The 20,706-nt window shown below is 44.5% G+C and overlaps 1 protein-coding gene across 1 annotated transcript in view; it reads left to right on the top strand.

The window, feature by feature from the left end:
* The window catches only part of DOT1L (DOT1 like histone lysine methyltransferase), a 73,346-nt gene that overhangs the window by 19,081 nt on the left and 33,559 nt on the right, over positions 1 to 20,706 (top strand). Inside the window, 8 exon segments of the mRNA XM_031062223.1 lie at positions 4,127 to 4,182; positions 7,404 to 7,483; positions 9,016 to 9,084; positions 13,666 to 13,772; positions 14,759 to 14,800; positions 16,677 to 16,760; positions 18,848 to 19,082; positions 19,852 to 19,965. Coding sequence (XP_030918083.1) covers positions 4,127 to 4,182; positions 7,404 to 7,483; positions 9,016 to 9,084; positions 13,666 to 13,772; positions 14,759 to 14,800; positions 16,677 to 16,760; positions 18,848 to 19,082; positions 19,852 to 19,965 — 787 coding nt within the window.

Genomic DNA, 20,706 nt, shown 5'->3' with positions numbered 1-20,706 from the left:
CAGCAGGAAATTTGCTGTTTTGGCATTTGAAAATCCCTCCAAACGTCCCCTGTGGCTTTGAAATGATGCCACATTTTGGAGGTTTGGATTCGTGCCTCTGGTTATTTTTGAAAAGAACAAGGACCTAAAAATAACCATGTGTACTTTTCCAGGCAGAAATTCTGGGGGTTTGGGAGCCAAGTGTTTGCACTGAGGCATCCTGAATTTGTGAATTTATGGCTCCAGCAGCACAGAGCCTCCCTGGCCAGCACTGGGCTGAGAACCCAGCCCTCCTCCCCAGCACAGGGGCCTGACCTTCCCAAACTCCTGCTCTGCTCCTTCTTACTTGAGAAATCATGATCTCTGCAGCTTTTCAGCATCTCCAGCCTTCCCACCTGGTAGAATCTTGCTGAGAAATATTTTCTGTCCTTTTTGCCTGTTGCAGCACTCCAAGGGGCTCAGAACCTCATGATGGTTTTATGGAGGAGGGCAGGGCTTGGTGGGAGTTCAGTGGGAAGAATTTCAGATCCCACCTGCAGCTCTGGCTGAGCTTTGTGGATGGTGTTTCTCTCTGGCTGTAAAAGTAAAAACTGTGGTGCATAAGGCAGCATTAAATCCTAGAAATGCCCTGGAGGGTCGTGCTGGGTTTTTAGGGTGTTTTAACAGCCACAATCCCAGCAGAGTTAGAGATTTCCAATTCCAATGGATTTAGGGTTCTCCCTGAAAAGTGATCTGCTGAGAAGTTGACTTTTGCAGAGTGTTCCATGCTTGTTTGGGTTTGTGCATGTCTACAGTTCTTTCTTACCTGGGAGATCATGGTCCCTGTAGCTTTTCAGCATCTGCAGCCTTCCCAGCTGGTAGAATCTTGCTGAGAAATATTTTCTGTCGTTTTTGCCTGTTGCAGCAGTCCAAGAGCCTCAGAACCTCATAATGTTTTTGTAACCTGCCCCAAATCCTCCCAAGATGATTTTTTCAGCTTGCCATTAAAAGAAAGTTGCTAGGAATGTAAACAAAGAAACCCCCAGGACCCCAAAAACTCTGCAAACAATGAAGTTGTGTTTGAGATGCCTTGGAGAGAAGGGCAGTCACTGTCCCCTCACCAAATTGTTCTTCAGCCTTGAAATTCAAAATTCAGTTTCTGTCCTTCCCCATTGGATTGTTCTTGTTAGTGCTGGAGGTTCTGAGCTTGGCCATGAATTCTGGAGGGCAGGGCCCAGTGCCTTTATTTAAAACAAATCCCAGTTGTCCAGGTGTATTTCCACTCTATTTTTTCCACAATTATATATAAATATCCCCAACCTCTTCAGCCATGTTTCCACACAAAATTGATGCCTCATTTGTTCTGTAGTAACTTGAACTCCCACCCTCTGTGTACCTCTGGCTGCCTCCCCCAGGCTGGGCCCTGCTGCTTTCCATCCAGCTGCAGGAAGAGTTACAGGAATCAGATGCTGCTGAGTGTATTCCTGCAGTGGCTGTTTGATAAACCTGAATAAAAACCTGGTCTGGCTTCTAAATTTAGCAGCAATGCAGGCAGCAGCTCTGGAGGCGATTTCTCTGAGCTCATTATCCTGTTAGATAAAGCATCTCCTGCACTGTCTAATCAGATGAAAATATCTGTGTTACAGATGGTCCCTTCCATTCATTATTCACTAAGGAGATTAAGTTTCAGAGAGAGGAGGAACAGGGTGAGGGAGGGGACAGTGGAGGAAGAGATTGAGTGTGGCCCTGTGGATGTGTCCCCTTCTCCCAGCATGGACCAGTTCTGCTGCTCCAGCACACTGGACTTTCCTTAATCAGCTGATTTTCCTTCTCAGTTCTTGTTTCACTCTCAAAATTACTGCAAACCACTGAGCTGAGTGGGATTTTGGGGGGAATTTTTTTTGGATTCTGTGTGTCAGTTGATGGGTAAAGAGCTCCTTTCCTTCTTTTGGTGATCATTTATTGATCAGTGCCTCAGCACAGTGGGTAAGGAGCTAAATATAAATAACCCCCTGGTTCCAGGGTCAGACAGCTCAGTCCTTGCTGCAGGGGAGCATCCAGGAATCACTGCCTTGCTTCCAGAGGGAAAAAAGAACCCATTTTCTCCCAGCCACAGTTGCTCATTTGATTATTTCTGTACTCCAGTGTTTTTCCTGGTGAAGTTTTTCCCTTGGCTCTTGGCTAAGCATGAGCTGGGGAAGCAGTACCACACAAAAATAGATGTGTTTAAGCTGGGCTGGGCTTCATTTGAATTGTTAAATGGCTCTGGCTTGCAAAGTGTTCATCCTCCATGGGTGAGATCAGGTAAAAACCTGGAGATTTTGGTTATAAGTGCTTTTCTAACCACACAGACAGGGCAAACACACAGTGAAACTGGACCCAAGTGAGGCCTTACAGCCACATAGGTTGGATTTCAAGACCTTTATTATGAAGTTTAGCATTTCAAAATAGTTTCATGTTACTTAGCTTCTCTGTTCTCTTGCAGACTGTGATGTTTGTGGTTCCTGGTTTTCCCAATGTTTTTCTTTCCCTGTTAGTGTAGGAAAACCCTGTGGAGACTTTAGAAACTGGTGGTGTGGAGGATGCCATAGAGGAGCTGACTTGCAAAAACTGTTAGAAAATAAACACAGTTGCCTGTCATGTGGGTTTTCTTTGACTTTGTCTTGGTTACTCAACTATGGAGCTGTTCACTACAAGCATAGATTAGGCTGAGACAAAATTCTCTTAAAATCAGTCTAGAGGTGGTGTCCACGTATAGGCATCCAGAAATATCTTTCCTTATATGAGAAAAAATTCTTCTTAGAACTTTTTTGGTGTTAAATCTCTGGTTTAGATTCTGACAGTACGCAACTAGATGTCCTTGGGTTGGATCTTCGAGTTCAGCTTCCATCTCATCCTTTGGTTTTATTACTGCAGGGATGTCAGAGGTGCTTCCCCTCCCAGCAGGTGGGAGATCACAGGAATTAATTCTGCTTTAACTCTGATTCCAGTCCAGCTGGTGGAACAGGTATTTCTGAATAACTTCAGCTACTCTTACATGCTCTCTTCAGTTTCTGGCACTTCAGGCTCTTGACAAAGTTCTTGATCTCTCACCTGAGATGTCCACTTTTCTCAGCCCTCTTGTGTAACATCAGGAGATTTTGGTGCTTTTCCCCTTCCTTTCCTCCTGGAAGCAGCCCCATTCCTGTTGGCACCTGTGGCTTTGTCCCTCACAGTGGCTCAGGCAGCTTTGTCACCCACCCTGTGTCCCTGCCTGGCACCAGGAGTTCCCTTTGGATGCTCCCAACCTTGAGGGATGGAAGTTGTTCCAGTGTCTGCAGCCTTGGAGTTGTCACTAATGAGAATTAGATGTGAAATCCTCCCTCCTTCCCAGACAGTGCAGGAAAAGGATCCTCAGCAGCTGCTTTGATGTTCCTGAGGTTCTGGCACAAACCATCATCTTCAAAGGGTGTCATCAGCATTAATTAGAGACTTGCACCTTATTTTTTCTCTCCTCCTCTTATCTTCCTCCCTCAAACCTCCTCCTGCCTGGCTTGTGGCACAGCAGAGGTGTGGCCCACAGGCTCCCCTCTCATTTCCAGAACACAACTGAGGAAATTTCAGCCTGTGCCAGAGCTCTGTGCTCACCTGGGGCTTGATGTGGTGTCACCAGAAAGGTGCTCCACAGCCACTGAAGTCATAACTGTCCTTATTTTCAAACAAGGCCTTTATGTTACTTCATTTCCAACTTGAAAGTGTTAGAAGTGCTCAGGGTTTATATTTAGCAGCACAAAAATCAGATTGTTGTTTATGCAGTGCAGCAAGAGCCTGAATTGGGAGCCAGGGCTCCCAGCAGGAGCTGTTCCCAATCCAGGCTCAGCTCCCCGTGCTGAGGGGGGGTCCCCAGCCCTGGGGGCCTTCAGGAGGCATTTTCTGGGCAGTTTTGCAATGAGTGCCAGCACTTCTGGCTTCTCCACAGAGCAGAACCCTTCCCATGCAGGAGAGGGGCTGAGGGTGGGAGCAGGGAAGGAGAAACCTCAGGGTCAGCTTTTCCTGCTCCACCTCTGCCTTTTCAAAAGGTTTCACTTGTCCCTGGTTGCTGTGGGCTCAGGGGGCTGGTGCAGCCTGTTTGTCCCTCTCTGGAGGGAGCCCTGGTAACCCCTCTGTGTTTCTGTTCTTTGGTTTTCAGCTGGAAAGAGGTGACTTCCTCTCAGAAGAATGGAGGGAGAGGATTGCAAACACAAGGTACAGTACAGCACTTGAGTGCTGCTTTCTGAGCTGGATATTTGGGAGTTTGTATAATGGAAATTGGGAGGCTGGCCAGCTTTTTATATAGAATTTCCATAGCAAATACCCAAAGTCTATCTGCCAGCTCTTACAGTGGCCTCTTTAGATCCTGTTTTCTGACTAGAAGAATGGCTTGGATTGCATGTCCCATGATATTCCATACAAGGGTGTATCCAAGATAAATTCTGCTTATAAGAGGAACACAAACCTCCATTTGTTTTGCATATCCCTATAGTTCATGTCAGGGATTCTGGCAAAACTCCTTCTCTTGGCTTTTGGGGCACACAGGCTCACTTTCCCTCTAATAAAAAGGAAAAGACCCAAGTGAGTTTGTTTCAACTTAAATTGTAAGTTCATTTAAACTTAATTGTCTTGAAGATTTATTTATGTGGAGAACTAAATGCAGAGGGTTGGGCTCCTTTCTGAGGGAGCACAAAGGGAGTAAATTTGTTAAAAGCAATAAAAGTCGTCTGTATTTTTAAAGCTTTGCATTCTTTCAGCCTTATGGGTAGAAAAAACCTCTTTATTTTTTATATGACCTTCTGGGCCACCCTGTTATGTGGGGGAATGGAAGGCAGTTGTCATAGAGAGCTCTGAAACCTTGAGACTTGTGGCCATTTCTGGATGGCTCCCAAAGCTCTGGTTGTGAGAGCCTGGAGGAGGCGTCTGCCAGCCTGGTGACTCCTGCAGGATTCTGCTCCTCACTTTCTTCTGGAGGTGCCTTTTAATTTGTGGACAGACTTATCCCAGCCTTGCAGCACACTTGGGTTTGGCTTTGTTGCTTGTTATTCCAAGTGCACAATCCTCTGCTGCCCGGGCAACTTTCCTCGGAATTAATTTAAATTTTTTAGAGAAGTTTTTGGCTGCAGGAGCTGTGGCTGCACCCAGAAGTGCTGGGAGATGTTTGGTTTGTGTGGCATGGCACTCACTGTGTGTCTCAGTGCTGCTCCACCTCACTCTGGGGCAGGGTCAGGGAATTCTGGAATGGTTTGGGTTGGAAGGGAGCTTAAATTCCATCCAGTGCCACCTCTGACAGCTTACTGCACCTCAGGCCCTGCTCAGTCTGGCCTTGGACACTTCCAGGGATGGGGCTGCTAGCAGGACATGGTTCCCTGTGTGTTCCAGGGGATCCCTGTGCCTGTGGCTTGGCAAAACCTCCTGGAAGAGAGCTGAGCCCAAGGGGATTCGGGGTTCCTGTGCCCTGCACGCACTCACAGGATCCTGTGCCAGAGTGAACACTATAAAAACACATCTGCAGGCTCTGGCTTTTCCCCTTCCTCTCCTGGATGTTTTCTAGTCCCATTAATATGTTTGGCTCCTTTGCAAGGCCTTTTTTTCTTTTGGCACATGGGAAGGAGGAGGAAGAAACCCCTGCTAGCTTTACTTGCCAGGCAGGGTTTCCCAAATTTCCAAGAGCAAGGCGTAGCAAGAATAACTTTTTTTTTTCCTTGGTGCATAAACACTTTTTTCATTCGTGGTTTTTAATAGCTGCTTTTGAATGCTGCTCTTAAACTCCCTGTGTCCTTGTTGAACACGTTTCATGTGTGGAGGCACTGGGAAGGGAATTTTCCTGCAAAGAAATCAGTTCTTCATGTGGGAACAATAGGCCAGGATGGCTTTTACACTTCACAGAATCCTGGAATATCCTGAGCTGGGAGGGACCCTCAGGGGTGATCAGTGCAGCCCCTGTCCCTGCACAGCCACCCCAAACCCCCACCCTGAGCACCCCTGAGGGCTCTGTCAGTGAGGGGCTGGGAACACAAACCCTGTGAGGAACAGCTGAGGGAGCTGGGGGTGCTCAGCCTGGAGAAAAGGAGACTCAGGGCTGCCCTCATCACTCTCTGCAGCTCCTGAAAGGTGCCTGTGCTCAGCTGGGGCTGGGCTCTTTCTGCAGCAGCACTGACAGAACCAGAGCACACAGCCTCAAGCTGTGCCAAGGGAAATTTAGGTTGGATGTCAGGAAAAAAATCTCGGTTGGGTATTAGGAAGTTGGTGAGATCCTATCCTATAGGTAAGATATTAGGAAAAACCTAATTAGGCTATTAAGTTGGGTATTAGGAAAAATTGATCATTCTTTCAGTTTTTCATGGAAAGGGTGATGAAGTTCTGGAATGGCTGCCCGGGGAGGTGGTGGAGTCCCCATCCCTGGGTGTGTTTAACAAAGCCTGGATGTGGCACTGGGTGCCAGGGTTCAGTTGAGCTGTTGGGGTTGGGTTGGACTTGATGAGCTTGGAGGTCTCTTCCAACCCAGGGATTCTGGAATTTTGTGATTCTGTGTCCAAATGCTCCTGGAGCTCTGGCAGCCTTGGCACCATTCCCTGGGGAGCCTGGGCAGTGCCCAGCACCCTCTGGGGAAGAACTTTGCCCTGAGCTCCATGCCAAGCCCTGACAAGTTCATTCAGCAGGGAGCTCAACCACTTCCAAGAGGTGTTGAGGACTCTTGTTGCATCCTGGGCACTGAATGGGCACCGGTGACATTTAGGCCAGGCTGATTAGACCTTTAAACTAAAGGGGTGTTTAATCTGTGGCATGTTCTGTTTCTTTACCAAGCTCTTTTATCATTTGTGGGATTCTACCTCTGTGCAGATTTCTTTGTTTCCATGTGATTGTTTTTTCCAGGAACAATCCCCCTCCCCTCATTGAATTTCTTAACCCAGAAGAAAAGATGTAACTCCTCTGTTGTGGGTAGGGCTGAAGTGCTGGATTTAGGACAGGGAAAATGTGCTAAGAGGTCACTGTTTTCTGGCATTATGGGGAATTTGGAGCTGGAATTGAAACAGATTGCCCAGAGCAGCTGGGGCTGCCCCTGGATCCCTGGCAGTGCCCAAGGCCAGGCTGGACAGGGCTTGGAGCAGCCTGGGACAGTGGAAGGTGTCCTTGCCATGGCAGGGGTGGCACTGGATGGGCTTTTAGGTCCCTTCCAACCCAAACAATTTAATGATTCTAAACTACATTTTGATATTTTGCTGTAAGATTTTAAGTCCCCACCAAGAAGCAGCAGGATGAAGAGCTGAGTGTTGCTCTCCATGTTTTTGGTGACAGGAGCTGTAGAGTTGGGGACAAGCAGGTTTGTCCATGGTAGGAGTGGCTGGGAAGGCTCCAAGGGGCTGTGGTGTGGCTGGGGGTCCTTGTGGGGTATTCCTGGCTCCCTGATCTTTAACTGGATCATTGTTTTGCAGTGTTATTTTTGTGAACAATTTTGCCTTCGGGCCCGAGGTGGATCACCAGCTGAAGGAGCGCTTTGCCAACATGAAGGAAGGTAAATCCAACTGGAAATGTGTCCCCCTTGTTTCCTGATTCCTGTGGGAGCTGGGGTGGGAGAGGGGGGCTCAGTCCCAGCTGGGGAAGCCAGGATTTGGGGTTTGTTCTGTGCCTTGGGGCCAAGTGGCTGCAGCACAGTGGGATTTGTTCTTCTTCCCTTTGTGCCTGCCCACACCTGCCTGGTTCCCTGGAGCATCCCCTCTGCTGGGAAAACTCTGCTGCAGAATTGGGGTGGGAGGAGCTGCTGGTGCATCCTTCCCTCGTTTGGGAGCCCACAAAACACCCAACAGCCAAGGCCAAACTTCCTGGATCCCTGGCAGTGCCCAAGGCCAGGCTGGACAGGGCTTGGAGCAGCCTGGGACAGTGGGAGGTGTCCCTGCCATGGCAGGAGTGGCACTGGGTGAACTTTAAACTCCTTCCAACCCAACCCATTCCATGATTCTTGGCTGCAGAGGCACAGCTTTGGAAGGCCAGTCTGTAATTCCATACAGAATTCACTTCTCCTGTTCAGAGCTGGCTCATTTAATGCTGGGTGTTAATTCCTGGTTTTGGAAATGCTGGAGTCCCCATCCCTGGAAATGCTCCAAACCTGTGGGGATGTGGCACCTGGGGACAGGGTTTAGTGGGATAGACTTTGATGGTCGGACTTGATGATCTTAAAGGTCTTTTCCAGCCTTAATGGTTTTACAATTCCATAAAATCTGGGGCAGTGTCACTGGGTGCTCCTGAGAAGCTTCACTGGAGCCTGGGGACACCCCCTAACCCCACCCTGGCCTCTCCATTGCCCTGGGTGTCTTTTCTTTGCACTTAACCACTGGGAAAAGCAACAATTTTAGTTGGTTGTGGCAGAAATGACAGAAATAACAATTTCTGAAAAGAAAAATATGTGGTGTGAACAAAGCAGCTGTGGCTTCCCATGGCACAGCTTTGTGCTGAAATAAATAATGTGACTTTTGGGCTTTGCTGCAAACCATAAAACCCCCAAACTTAAGCTGTTTTCTTTAATTTAACTGGATTGTTTTTTAGTTTTCAAACTTGTTTAATAGTGGCTTGAGAGCAGTGGGAAGGTGGAGATGTTTCAATAAGCCTTTACAATGATGAAACCTGATTTCTCTTCCCAGAGTGTACTTCAGGCTCTGCTGAATGACCCCAAATACCCATGAAATGAAAATTAGTGGCCTCTAATTTAAAGGGCTTTGGGGGCTTGTGTATGAAAGATCCCAAGTAGGATGGAGATAATTGAAATTTCTTTAGATTGCCACTGAGAATTAACATGCTCTTTTTTTCCCAAGTGTTCAAATCTGTCATTTTAAATGATCCTTGAGGTGTCACCTGGCAGGAATCATGGATTTGCTTTCTTGGGGTTGTCAAAATGAGAATTAAGGGATTTATTTATTTTTTAATGCTATACAAGGGGCAGTTTTATAGGATTGCTCTTTAGGGCTCTGTACCAGGTTATATTTAATAAGTAGTTACTTCTAGAACAAATAATGGAGCTGACTGTGCTTTTTGCTTTTCTTCTTTTTCCAGGTGGGAGAATTGTGTCCTCAAAACCTTTTGCACCTCTAAATTTTAGAATTAACAGTCGAAACTTGAGTGGTATGATTGCCCTTTTTATTGTTCATTACAGTTGTGGATGTTCATTATCTGAAATTGTCTGGGGGGTGTTAGCATTTTAGAGTTGTATAAGTAGAAAATGCTGTTGGATTGGTAGGGCACACCAAGTGACAGGTACTTAAAATCAATTTAAAAGGAGGAGAGGACAATTTAAAATCAATTTAGAATCAATTTAAAGAGAGGAGCAGACACTTTTGATGGGCTTTGTGCTGCTGTGTTTTGGTGTTGGTTCCATCAATGTGTCCCTGAGCTGCAGAGAAATCAGGAGTTCAAGGGTGTGAATCATTCCTTCACCACAAAGAGCAGCCCTGACTCACAGGGGAGTTCCCTACGCCCTAAATCCAGGCAGGTAAATCCCACCAGGCAGGATTCCTAAGGCTTAGAGGTTATGGAGCCAGCCTAGCACAGCTGGGCCTGCTCACCTGGACAGGAGAAGGCTCCAGGGAGAGCTCAGAGCCCCTTGCAGGGCCTGAAGGGGCTCCAGGAGAGCTGCAGAGGGACTGGGGACAAGGCCTGGAGGGACAGGAGCCAGGGAATGGCTCCCACTGCCAGAGGGCAGGGCTGGATGGGATCTTGGGCAGGAATTGTTCCCTGGCAGGGCGGGCAGGCCCTGGCACAGGGTGCCCAGAGCAGCTGGGGCTGCCCCTGGATCCCTGGCAGTGCCCAAGGCCAGGCTGGACAGGGCTTGGAGCAGCCTGGGATGGTTGAAGTTTCCCTGCCATGGCACTGGATGGGCTTTGAGGTCCTTCCCAACACAAACCATTCCAGGATTGTGTGAAATGTTCAGCTTTGAACATCTCCTGTGCTGTGCATTGAGCAAACAAACCTCTCCCAGACACACCCAGGCCTTGGGTCAGGTTCATTGCCAGCACAGGGTCGTGGTTTCCTTCTCCTGTGAACAGGCCAGACTCGATGTTTGGCAGCCTTGTCCTCTGCAAGGACATGAGCTGCGGTTTAAGGAGGTTTTGGGACATTCCATGTGGTTGGGTTTGACCTGTTCAGACTTTCACTGTTGAAACTGGGATGTCTGTGCAGAAGCTGGACTGATGTTCTTTGTGGGTCCCTTCCAGTTCAGGTTTTTAAATTAAATTTCTCAAGCAGAAGAGCAGTCCAAGCTGGGCTTTACATGTATTTACTGTTTCCAGTGCTAAATTTTCCTTAAATCAAACCCCCCTCATTCCCTCCCTGTGCAGACGTGGGGAGCAACTCAGTGAGTTCCAAATCTCAAACTGTGCTGTCTAATTTTGGCCTAAGCTGCTTTTGAAGAACAGTAATTTTTGGACTGTCATGAAGTAAATTGAGCCCTTGGGAGTTATTTTTAAGCTTGAATTCTTGTGAATGTACCACACATCAGGCACCTAAACCTGCACTTTTCTTCCCTGTTTAAAATTCTCTTTTAAGGCCTCTGGTAGTTTGGACCCTTGCTGAACTTTAGGTGCTGGACTGCCAGTTCTTCTGAGGCATGGACTTGAAAATAAAAGGGAAAAAGGGTGGAATGATGCTCCTGGAACTCCTCAAACCCTGGGAGAGCTGGGACCAGGCTGTCAGTTTACTGGTGAGGCAAAGAGGGCCTGAGTAAAGCTTGGGCCCTCTTGCAGAGCCCACCAGAGCTTGAGAAAATCCAAAAATGCACTTGGAGATGTTTCAGTTCGACCTGCCGACAAAAATACAGGGCTTTGGTCTCTCAAGCCTTTTCTTTTCCTGGATTTTTCCCATTCCCTTCTCTCTCTGCTGCATTTAGGAGACTGAAGCCAGCATGTGCTGCTGTTTCACCTCAGAGCAGCCCTGGCTGCCTCTGCCAGTTGAGCCAGACCTTTATCCCACCCCAGCTCTCAGCCCAGCCTGGATTCATTGGGAATGTTTTCTAGAATGCTGAACTCTCAGATCTCAGCTTTTATTTAATGCTGAATGGAAATGCTGATGTTAAAATTATATTGAGATGATTAATTGGAGTTTGGATGGGTGAGAGGCTCTAGCAAAAGGAGAACCAACAGCTTCTGCCAGTAGGAAACTTCCAGGGATTCAGATAAAAGGCCCTGAAAAAAATTACCTTTCTATGCTACAAACAGGGAGAATTGTGTGAATAAATTTTAGGGCTTTATCCCTTTCTGAGACCAAATTATGTTGACAAATACCAACATCAAAGCACCTTGGGTGGGATGTGCTGGGGCTGGGGCTTGTTCCAGTGGCTTTTCCAAGTGACACTCCCAGGGAAATGCCATCCCCAGCATGGCCAGGGTCCTGCACATGGAGCAGGGAATGTCACTGCTCTGCTGCCCCACAAGGTTTTCCGTAACACTTTTATTCATCAAGGCTTTTTTTGGTGTCTGAGCATGCCTTGAGTCACGTCTCACCTGTCTGTCAAATACTCTGATCTGGAGTATGAACATTTAAATAATTTATACAAAACCCTGGGAAAGATCAAGCTTTAAGAAGGAGGCGCCAGTTCCCTCAATTCCACTTTTGTCCTTAGTAGTTCCATCTGTGGGAAGAAGTGGAAATGTGGAAAGAGTTGGGACAAATGAAAACAAGTATTAAAATGTGGTTAAAGTAGTGGTTGAGGTTGCTGAATCCCAAACCTTGCTTTTGACCTCTTCTGGGTCATTTTTGTTTAATTAGAAATGTGCCATAATTTCTCCTGCAGCCCTGCCACTGGCTCAGTGCTTGTGGGAATGTTTAATGCACATCCCCAAGCTATTAATTCTGGAGAACAAAACAAATATAGACAAGAAAGCAAACCCAGAACATGTTTGTGCCCAGTCCAAATATAGGGCAGCTGCAGCTGACAGGGGCAGGGCTGGTGACGTTCTGGGGCTGTTTAATTCATCCCTGTCTCACACATGTGGTGTTCCTTGGAAAAGAGTCTGGGACACAGTTCTGCTGGCCAGAACTAACTCACTCTGGGCTGGCTGGCTCAAAGGTACATGTCCCACATGTTGCTTTCCTGTGGGATGCACGTAGCAGGAGAGGAAGAAATTCCCTTGAAACTCCCAGCAGTGTTTTCCTGGAGGATCTGCAAACCAGATTTCTCTGTGTTGGTTATTGTAAAATCAGGGCACCCCAGACAAAGGAAAATGATTGGCATCTGAGTCTATGGCTCTGGAATGCTGAATACTTGCTTTATTAAAGCTATATTATACTATAATGAAAAGATTTATATCACATTATATCATACTATACCATATAATGTAATATAATATAATATATTATTGTATATTACATAATAAATATATCATATCTAATATAATATCATATCACATTATATTCTATTATATTCTCTGATAGCATATTCTATTCTATATATTATATTCTGTATATTATATTACATTATATTATTATTACATTATAGCACATTATAGCATTATACATTATAATATATTACATTACATCTTATTATACTATATTTTATCTTATCATATCATAGGATAATATATTAATTATATTATATTTCTTATATAATATAATATCATATGTTATATTAATTATTATATTTCTTATATTATATAATACTTACTTCTAACTTTTAACTACTATTGAAAGCTTGTGACTGTCAGCTGGCAGTCCTGACACACAGACATGGATCTAATTGTTTAATGAATTAAAACACTATCGCTGGAATCTAATAATTTAATTTTTTAGGTAAATGATCTTCTAACACATTCTACATGTTCACAAAACAACAGGAGCAGTAAATGAGATCAGAATTGCTTTCCCTCTGTGCTTCTCCAGGAAAAAACCTGAGAGAATTCTGTGTCTCTCTCTGTTCAGAGGGCGTGTGAATAGTGCAGTTGGTGCCTGGCTGGTGTCACCCCCTGATGCCCAGGGGTGCCAGGGGCAGTGACACGGGGGGGAATGGGGCTCTTGGATCCCCTCCAGGCCATGGGGGCTGGCGCTGGGCAATGCCAAAGTCAACTCAGGCAGCGCCATTCCCAGGCTCCGTGTGCTGACGGACACCCCAGTGCCCGGGGCCAGGGCAAACGGGGTGCTATCCACCCCCCCAGATCCTCCTCTTCCTCACACGTGTGCTCCTGCACGTGTTCTTCCTCTGGGACTGTTTTGGGAGCAGCCAGGAGCCTGCAGCATCCCCTTTGCTCAGAGGCTGAGGCTGTGGCGGGGCCAAGGTTGGGTTTGGCTCTGCTTTGGGCACGGAGCCAGCACCTGGAGCCGGAGCCGTGGAGATGCTTGGGGCCCGGTTCATCCCACTGTGGGGTTACTGTGCAGCACCCACATCATCTGTGCAGGGAAAAATTAGGGTGCTGAGCTGCTCTGGGAGCTGTGGCAAAGGAGGTTCATCCCGCTGTGGGGATACTGTGCAGTACCCACATCATCTTGGATAATGCTGTGAGAAATGCACTGCCTGTTCATGGCCAAAAATATAAAGTATTGATTGTGCTCTGAGTTTTGAGTGAAATTTTGAGGGAAAAATTAGGGTGCTGAGCTGCTCTGGGAGCTGTGGCAAAGGAGGGATGGCAGGGAGAGAGACGCTGGAGTGCTGAGAGTGCCCTTGGCCTCAGCCCAAAATCGTCGCTGTGTCCCCTAACCAGCTCCTGTCTCCTCCCACAGATATTGGCACTATCATGAGGGTTGTGGAGCTGTCACCACTGAAGGGCTCTGTGTCCTGGACGGGGAAGCCAGTCTCCTACTACCTGCACACCATTGACAGAACCATAGTGAGTACCCGGGCTGCCTGTGCCCTGCTCCTGGCAGCACTTCCAGCTCCACGTCCTTCTGCCTGGGGCTTGTGTTCCTGTCCCTTTGTGAGTTTGCACACCTGAGTGTGCAAACTGCCTGCTCCAGGGTTGTACACACACCCTGGGGTTAAGGGCAGTGCTGATTTACTGAAGCTGCAGAGATTCTCTGATAAAATTCCTTCTGCAGCTGCTCAGAATTGGGCTCTCCTGCCGTCCTTTCCTCAGAGGGGAAAGACTCAGTGGGGCTTTGATTCCTCTGTGGTGCACAGATCATTTAATCCAGTCATATTCAACCAGTAAATCTCAATTTTAGTAGAATTCTCAGCTGCTGTAGAAGCAGCCCAAGCTCCATAACAATGATAATGCATTCACTGTTTTTTTTTTCAATTAAAGAAATTTCAACCAACAACAATAAATAACCCACGCAACAGCCCCCCCACCAAAAAACACCAACCCCCCACCAAAAAATCCCCAAGCCCCTCATAAAACCCAACAAACCCTTTGGAAATGAAACATTTCATGGACAAATCATTTATCCCACCCCAAGGTTTTTGCAGTGGGATAATAATGCTGTTTTCCTTCCTCTGCTGTAGTCTAATAAAGCTTTTGTTCAGGAATGTGCCAGAGTGCAGATAAATGTGGTGGAGTACGAGGGTGCAGCAGCTTCAGTGCAAATAATTTCATTGAAAATCAGCCTGTGCTGAGGGGAGATATGTGACACAAAGCTTTAAAACAAGGCCAGGAGTGGTGGGGATGATAAAACCTTGTAGAGGTTGGATTATGCCCTGTTACACAACAGGCTGGGTGCCTGAAAAGAATGAATGTAAATGGCTTCTTGATGTAGCTTATCAAAGCAAAGCAGTCAGAATTTCTGCAGCTCTGCACTTGTTCTAAGCTAATATTTTATTCTTCTGTGTTCATCTGTCATGGTTTTGAGGATGACTCTCTTCTCTTTCTATTTTCAGCTTGAAAACTATTTTTCTAGTCTCAAAAATCCAAAACTCAGGGTAAGTTTCAATCATTTTCTGTAGAAAACTCAGAGTTAAGGGAGCAGCCACTGTGAGGAATTTAATCACAGGTGGACAGAATTGATTGGAAATCAGATTTTCTTGCTAGGCAAAGAACATGGAGCTAATTGAAGGGAAGTCTCAGATGCCATCAAGCACTAATTCAATCATGTCCAAGGGATTTCTAATAGAGAATTAATGGGGCAGCCCCAAGGTGCTTTTACCTTGCACTGGAGGTCTGTAATGAGCTATTTCTTCATTAAAGAACTGGAATTAAAGAAGGGAATGATGGTTTGAATCTGTCCCAGTGCTCAGCTCCTGAAATGAAGCTGAGCAATGCTCTGAAATGTTCCTTTTGGGACGTGCCATTGGAGGCACAGAGTGAGTTGTCATTTGCTGCAGTCTGGGCTGTTACACGTGGAATTAAAATGCCAGAGAGTTTTTGGGACTGTGCAGGGCTGGGTTAACCTGAAATAATCAATGGATTCCCAGGAAGAGAATTAAGTGAGGCCACTTAATTTAAAATTTCAGGTGAATGTTCATCCTCAGGCTGACTGGCTCTGTAAGAACAGACTCATGGGGGCTCTGAAAGGAAATTGTTTCAGATTGCTCCATTCAAATTTGGGGCAAAAAAAACTTCTTAGAGGAAAAAAAAAAAAATCAGGGTACTTCTGACCTTCCGTGCTTTTTACACTTAAACCTGCCACTGGTTTGGTTGATAATGTGCTTAAATCAAAGGAGTGTTGGAATTGTCAGAAATCTTAAGCAGATAAAACCTCACCTGGAAGGTGCAGGAAAGGCTTTCACTGAACTCTTGGAAATTTCCTGTCTGAAAGAGGTTTTATTTTGTGAGAGAAAAAGAGATTTTTCTCTGAACAGGGAAATTTCCTGTCAGCCTGGGAAAAAATCAGCCTGAAAAGTTCCTGGGTTTTTTTGGTTTTTTATTAGTCACCTCAACAAACTTGGCTGAAGTTGAATGAGATGATGATTAATGGCATTGCCATTTCCAGTTGTGGAAGATTTTTAATGTGTCACCATGAAATGCTGGGGATGTGGGAAGCTATTAAAGTGCACATTATTATTATTATTATTGTTGTTGTTGTTATTGTTATTATTGTTAGTGTTATTAGTATTAGTATTGTTACTATTATTATTGCTATTCTTATTACTATTATTATTTAATCATGACCATGTATATATACCATATTTTTATATATATTTTGCCATAATATTTACATATTATATATATTAAAGAATAGTAATAATAACAGCAACACTAATATAATAATATTAACACTATTAATGTAATATTAATACATTATTGATACAATAGTATTATAATCTTATTATTGTTATTATTATTGTTAGTGTTACTAGTATTATTACTATTATTATTGCTATTGTTATTTAATCAAAATTGTGTATATATACTATATTTTAATATATTTTACCACATTATTTACATATGATATGTAATAAATAATAATGATGATAACAATAATAACAACACTCATATTAATAGTATTAACAATTTAAATAGAATATTAATATAGCATTAATAAGATATTGGTATGATACTTTAAATAATAATGGTAATGATTAATAATAATAATAATAACAACAACAATAATAATAGATTATTTAAAATGGGACCTGATACAGCAGTGTGGGGCTGGGAAGGGAGAATATAGGAAGAGGTTGAGATTTACTCTCCTCTGGAGGTGGAAGAGGATTTGTTCCCACCTGAGTGTGGCCTGAGCCAAGGGGAATTTTGTTCCCCTTTCTTGTGGAAAATGAAGGTGGGAAAGAAGGTGATCTGTATTGCAAAGGAATAAAACATGAGCAGATGGTGAAATGTCCCCTCCCTTGTCCCCAGGAGGAACAAGAGGCAGCTAGACGTCGTCAACAAAGAGAAAACAAAAGTAACACAACTACTCCAACGAAGGTCCAAGAAAACAAGGTGAGCATCCTGCATTTGTGGGTGCTGAGTGGTTCCTGTGGCTGAGCTGCTCTGAGTCAGGAGGAGGCTCTGGGGGAAGGTTTTACTCTGGAGCTATTAATGTGCCCAAAAATATGATGGAGCGAGTTAATAAAAGCTGCTCTTGGGAGTTGCACCACTAATTCTGGAAGGAAAAAAAAAAAAGTGTTGCAAGATGAATAGTTGGTTGTCCACCCTCGCTTGCATCCAGCAGGAGTTTGCAGAGCTGTCCCTGAGTCACAGCCCACTGAATGGAGCTCAGAGTGTGCTGAGTCTTCTGCAAAGACTCATTTCCTTTCTTGGGTAATGCTGTGAGAAATGCATTGCCTGTTCATGGCCAAAAATATAAAGTATTGACTGTACTCTGAGTTTTGAGTGAAATTCAGTTGAGGAATGTAGTCAGGGAAGGATGAATAATCAGCTTTTGTTAGACAGCAGGTACAGATTTAACAGAATCACAGAACAGTTTGGCTGGAAGGGACCTCAAAGCCCATCCAGTGCCCCCCCTGCCATGGCAGGGACACCTCCCACTGTCCCAGGGTGTCCCAGTGTAGCCCTGCCCAGCCTGGCCTTGGGCACTGCCAGGGATCCAGGGGCAGCCCCAGCTGCTCTGGGCACCCTGTGCCAGGGCCTGCCCACCCTGCCAGGGAACAATTCCTGCCCAAGATCCCGTCCAGCCCTGCCTGAAGTTTCCCTCCCTCAGCATTTTCTTTTCTTTAATGAATTCTTGGAATAGATTTTTTTTCTGACTTACAGATGGGGCAACTGAGAGGTGCTTTAAAAACTTTTATTCTATTTTTAGTCTAATGAGAAGGGTGAGACAATACAGATGTTATAATTCACATCACAATCAGAAGCCAACTATTTCCTAATTACAATATATTATAAGCATTTTTTGGCTTATCAGTTTTAGCTACTTATGCTGTAAATGCCTTAAAGCCAATCATCTAAAATTACCCCTTGTGGATCCCACTACATTTCATCTTCCATAGTTTAATTCCTCTAAAGTATTTAGTCTTTTTTGTAAAGATACCTTTTAAAACTTGTTTCTAGTTCCATTTCTCTCTCAACAATGTCTGTCCTATTCCATTGCATTTCTAGGTCAGTATTTCTTATTTCAAAGTTTACATACAGATACACACTGTGTGAGCCTTCTGTCAAACTTTAAAAATTGTCAAAATGTAACTGTCACAAACTGTAACAAACTGTGAAAATTTAAAATTTTCTACAAACCCATTTCCCACAATGAATGAGTCCAGAAGAGAATGAGCACAACCCCTTGGGAACAACTCTTTTCCCAAGCAAGTCCACTTCCCTGGCAAGTTATTGAACTACAGTGCACTAGTTTCCTTTCAGAAACATAATTTCAGAAATGATATTTCATATATATATATATATAAGAAATATATTTCAATAATAATGGAACACCATTATTTTGATATTATATATAATATATGTATCATCAGAAATACATTTCATTGATAAAAATAAAACACCACTAATTCTGATATAATATATCATCTATATATCATATCAGAAATAGATTTCAATAATAATGAAGAAACACCATTATTTATGATATTATATATCATATATATATCATATATATATATAATATCACAAGTATATTTCATTAATAAAAATGGAACACAATTATTTCTGATATGATATATCCTTTATATATATCCTTGATAAAATAATTTTTATCCTTGATAAAAATGAAACACTATTAATTCTAATATAATATATATAATATCAGAAATATATTTCATGATTAAAATGAAACACCATTAATTCTGATATGATATATCATTTATATGTCATATCAGAAATAGATTTCAATAACAATAGTGAAACATCATTATTTCTGATATATTATATATATCATATCAGAAATATATGTAATTAATAATAATGAAACACCTTTTTTCTGATATGATATATCATATATATATATCATATCAGAAATGTATTTCATTAATAAAAATGAAACACCAATATGAATGTTTGCTGAAAAGGAATTCTGCACTTGGAGGTAGAAATGACCAAATTTTTTCTAAATCTCTCAGGATTCTGGTGCTGAAGAAGAAAAAGCTGCAGCAAATTCTGTTAAAAAGCCATCTCCCTCCAAGGCCAGGAAGAAGAAGCTGAGTAAGAAGGGCAGGAAAATGGCAGGGAGGAAACGAGGGCGCCCCAAGAAAATGAACACGGCGAGCACTGAGCGCAAGACCAAGAAGAACCAAACTGCACTAGAAATTCTGCATGCTCAGACTGTCTCCCAGACATCTTCATCCTCTCCTCAGGGTGAGTGCAGGGGTGTGCAAGAGCCTGGAACAGTCTCTGAAGCTCTGGACGTGGTGGTTTTTCCTTTGTTGCCAGTTTGATTTGGATTTTGTTGCGTAATTTCCCTGTTGTCACCAGAGCAGAGCTGTCCTTTAGGAGGTGGTGGTGATGGGGTTGATGGTGATGGATGTGGGTGGGATTAATGAATTGCTGGTGATTAATGTGTTAATGATGATGGCATTCATGTACTGATGGTTTGGGGGTGGGATTAATGGTGGTTGATGGTGATTAATGCATTGATGGGGATGGGGGTGGGATCTGTCTGTGGGTACTCAGCCAGGAGCTGGGGCTGTTGCCTTCTCTGAGCTGCTGTTCTTAGAATGGACCACAGAGACCCTTCCCAGCACTTTGGAGCAGTGTGTGGATGTGTTTGAAGCTCTGTGTTGATGGACTAAGCTGCTGGATCTCATTACAAATCCTCCTCTGTGCCCCCACCTGGCAATGCTGACTTAGAATCACAGAATCCTGGGATGGTTTGGCTTGGAAGAGACCTCAAAGCCCATCCAGTGCCACCCCTGCCATGGCAGGGACACCTCCCACTGTCCCAGGCTGCTCCAACCCTGTCCAAGCCAGCCTTGGACACTGCCAGGGATGATCCCTCTCAACCCAAACCAATGCCAGGATTCTGTGCCATGTTTTCAGGATTCTGTGCCATGTTTTCAGTGGCAGAGCTCCTGTCCTTGTTCCAAACACTGAGTGCTGACCTGAGGTTGTGTTTGTGTTTCTCCAGATGCCTACAAGTCACCTCATAGCCCATTTTTCCAACTACCTCCTAAAGTGCAACGGCATTCGTCCAACCAGCTCCTGGTGACACCCACCCCCCCTGCACTACAGAAGCTGCTAGGTAAGGCCTGCCCACCCCCCTTTGGGCTTGTTTGATGGGGCAGGAGGGGGATTCTCTCCTCCCCACCTTCCCCTGCCTGCCCCACATCTGTCAGAACCCAGGACATTGCTCTGGCTGCCCTGGAGGACTCCAGACCCTGGCAGGGGGCTCAGAGACCTTGGCGTGGACTCAAAGACACCTGTGACTTTGATTTTAACCCATGGAAACAATCCCCAGCTTTGTGTGAAAAGTTACAAGCCTCAAGGGCTTAAATAGAATGATAGTTAATTTATTACTAAGTGAAAATGTAGACTTTTGGGAGTTTTTAGAGTGGGGGTTCAAGAAGCAAGATAGAAGAATTTGGGCATGTCCTTCTTTCTTCTTCTTGTTCTCCATCTTCTGCAGTGATGGTGACACTTTTAGATTGGTTTAGGATAGAGACAGACTGTCTAACATAGGTGATAGGTATTGGAAAATTATTATAAATAAAGTACACTTAATTTGTAGTATAAAAAGCCACCACCACCCCAAGGGCAGGGACTGTGCCACAACCCAACCTGCTGGACAGACCTCAGCAGGTCAGAGAAAGAATAGAAAAATTTAAAAAAAATAAACAACCTTGAGAACCAGAGCTGAAGAATCCCAACTTCTTCTTCAAGCACGAAGCTAAGAAAAAAGACTTTTGATACCTCAAGAGCCATTCCAGCAACATCTCAGAACCTGAGACACATCCTTGGGCAGCACCACAAGTCCCTCCCTCCT

The sequence above is a fragment of the Geospiza fortis genome, unplaced genomic scaffold, assembly GCF_000277835.1.
Source record: "Geospiza fortis unplaced genomic scaffold, GeoFor_1.0 scaffold254, whole genome shotgun sequence".
Classification (NCBI taxonomy): Eukaryota; Metazoa; Chordata; class Aves; order Passeriformes; family Thraupidae; genus Geospiza; species Geospiza fortis.
Note: the sequence above shows the minus strand (reverse complement) of the source record. Positions and strands in the feature narration are given on the sequence as shown.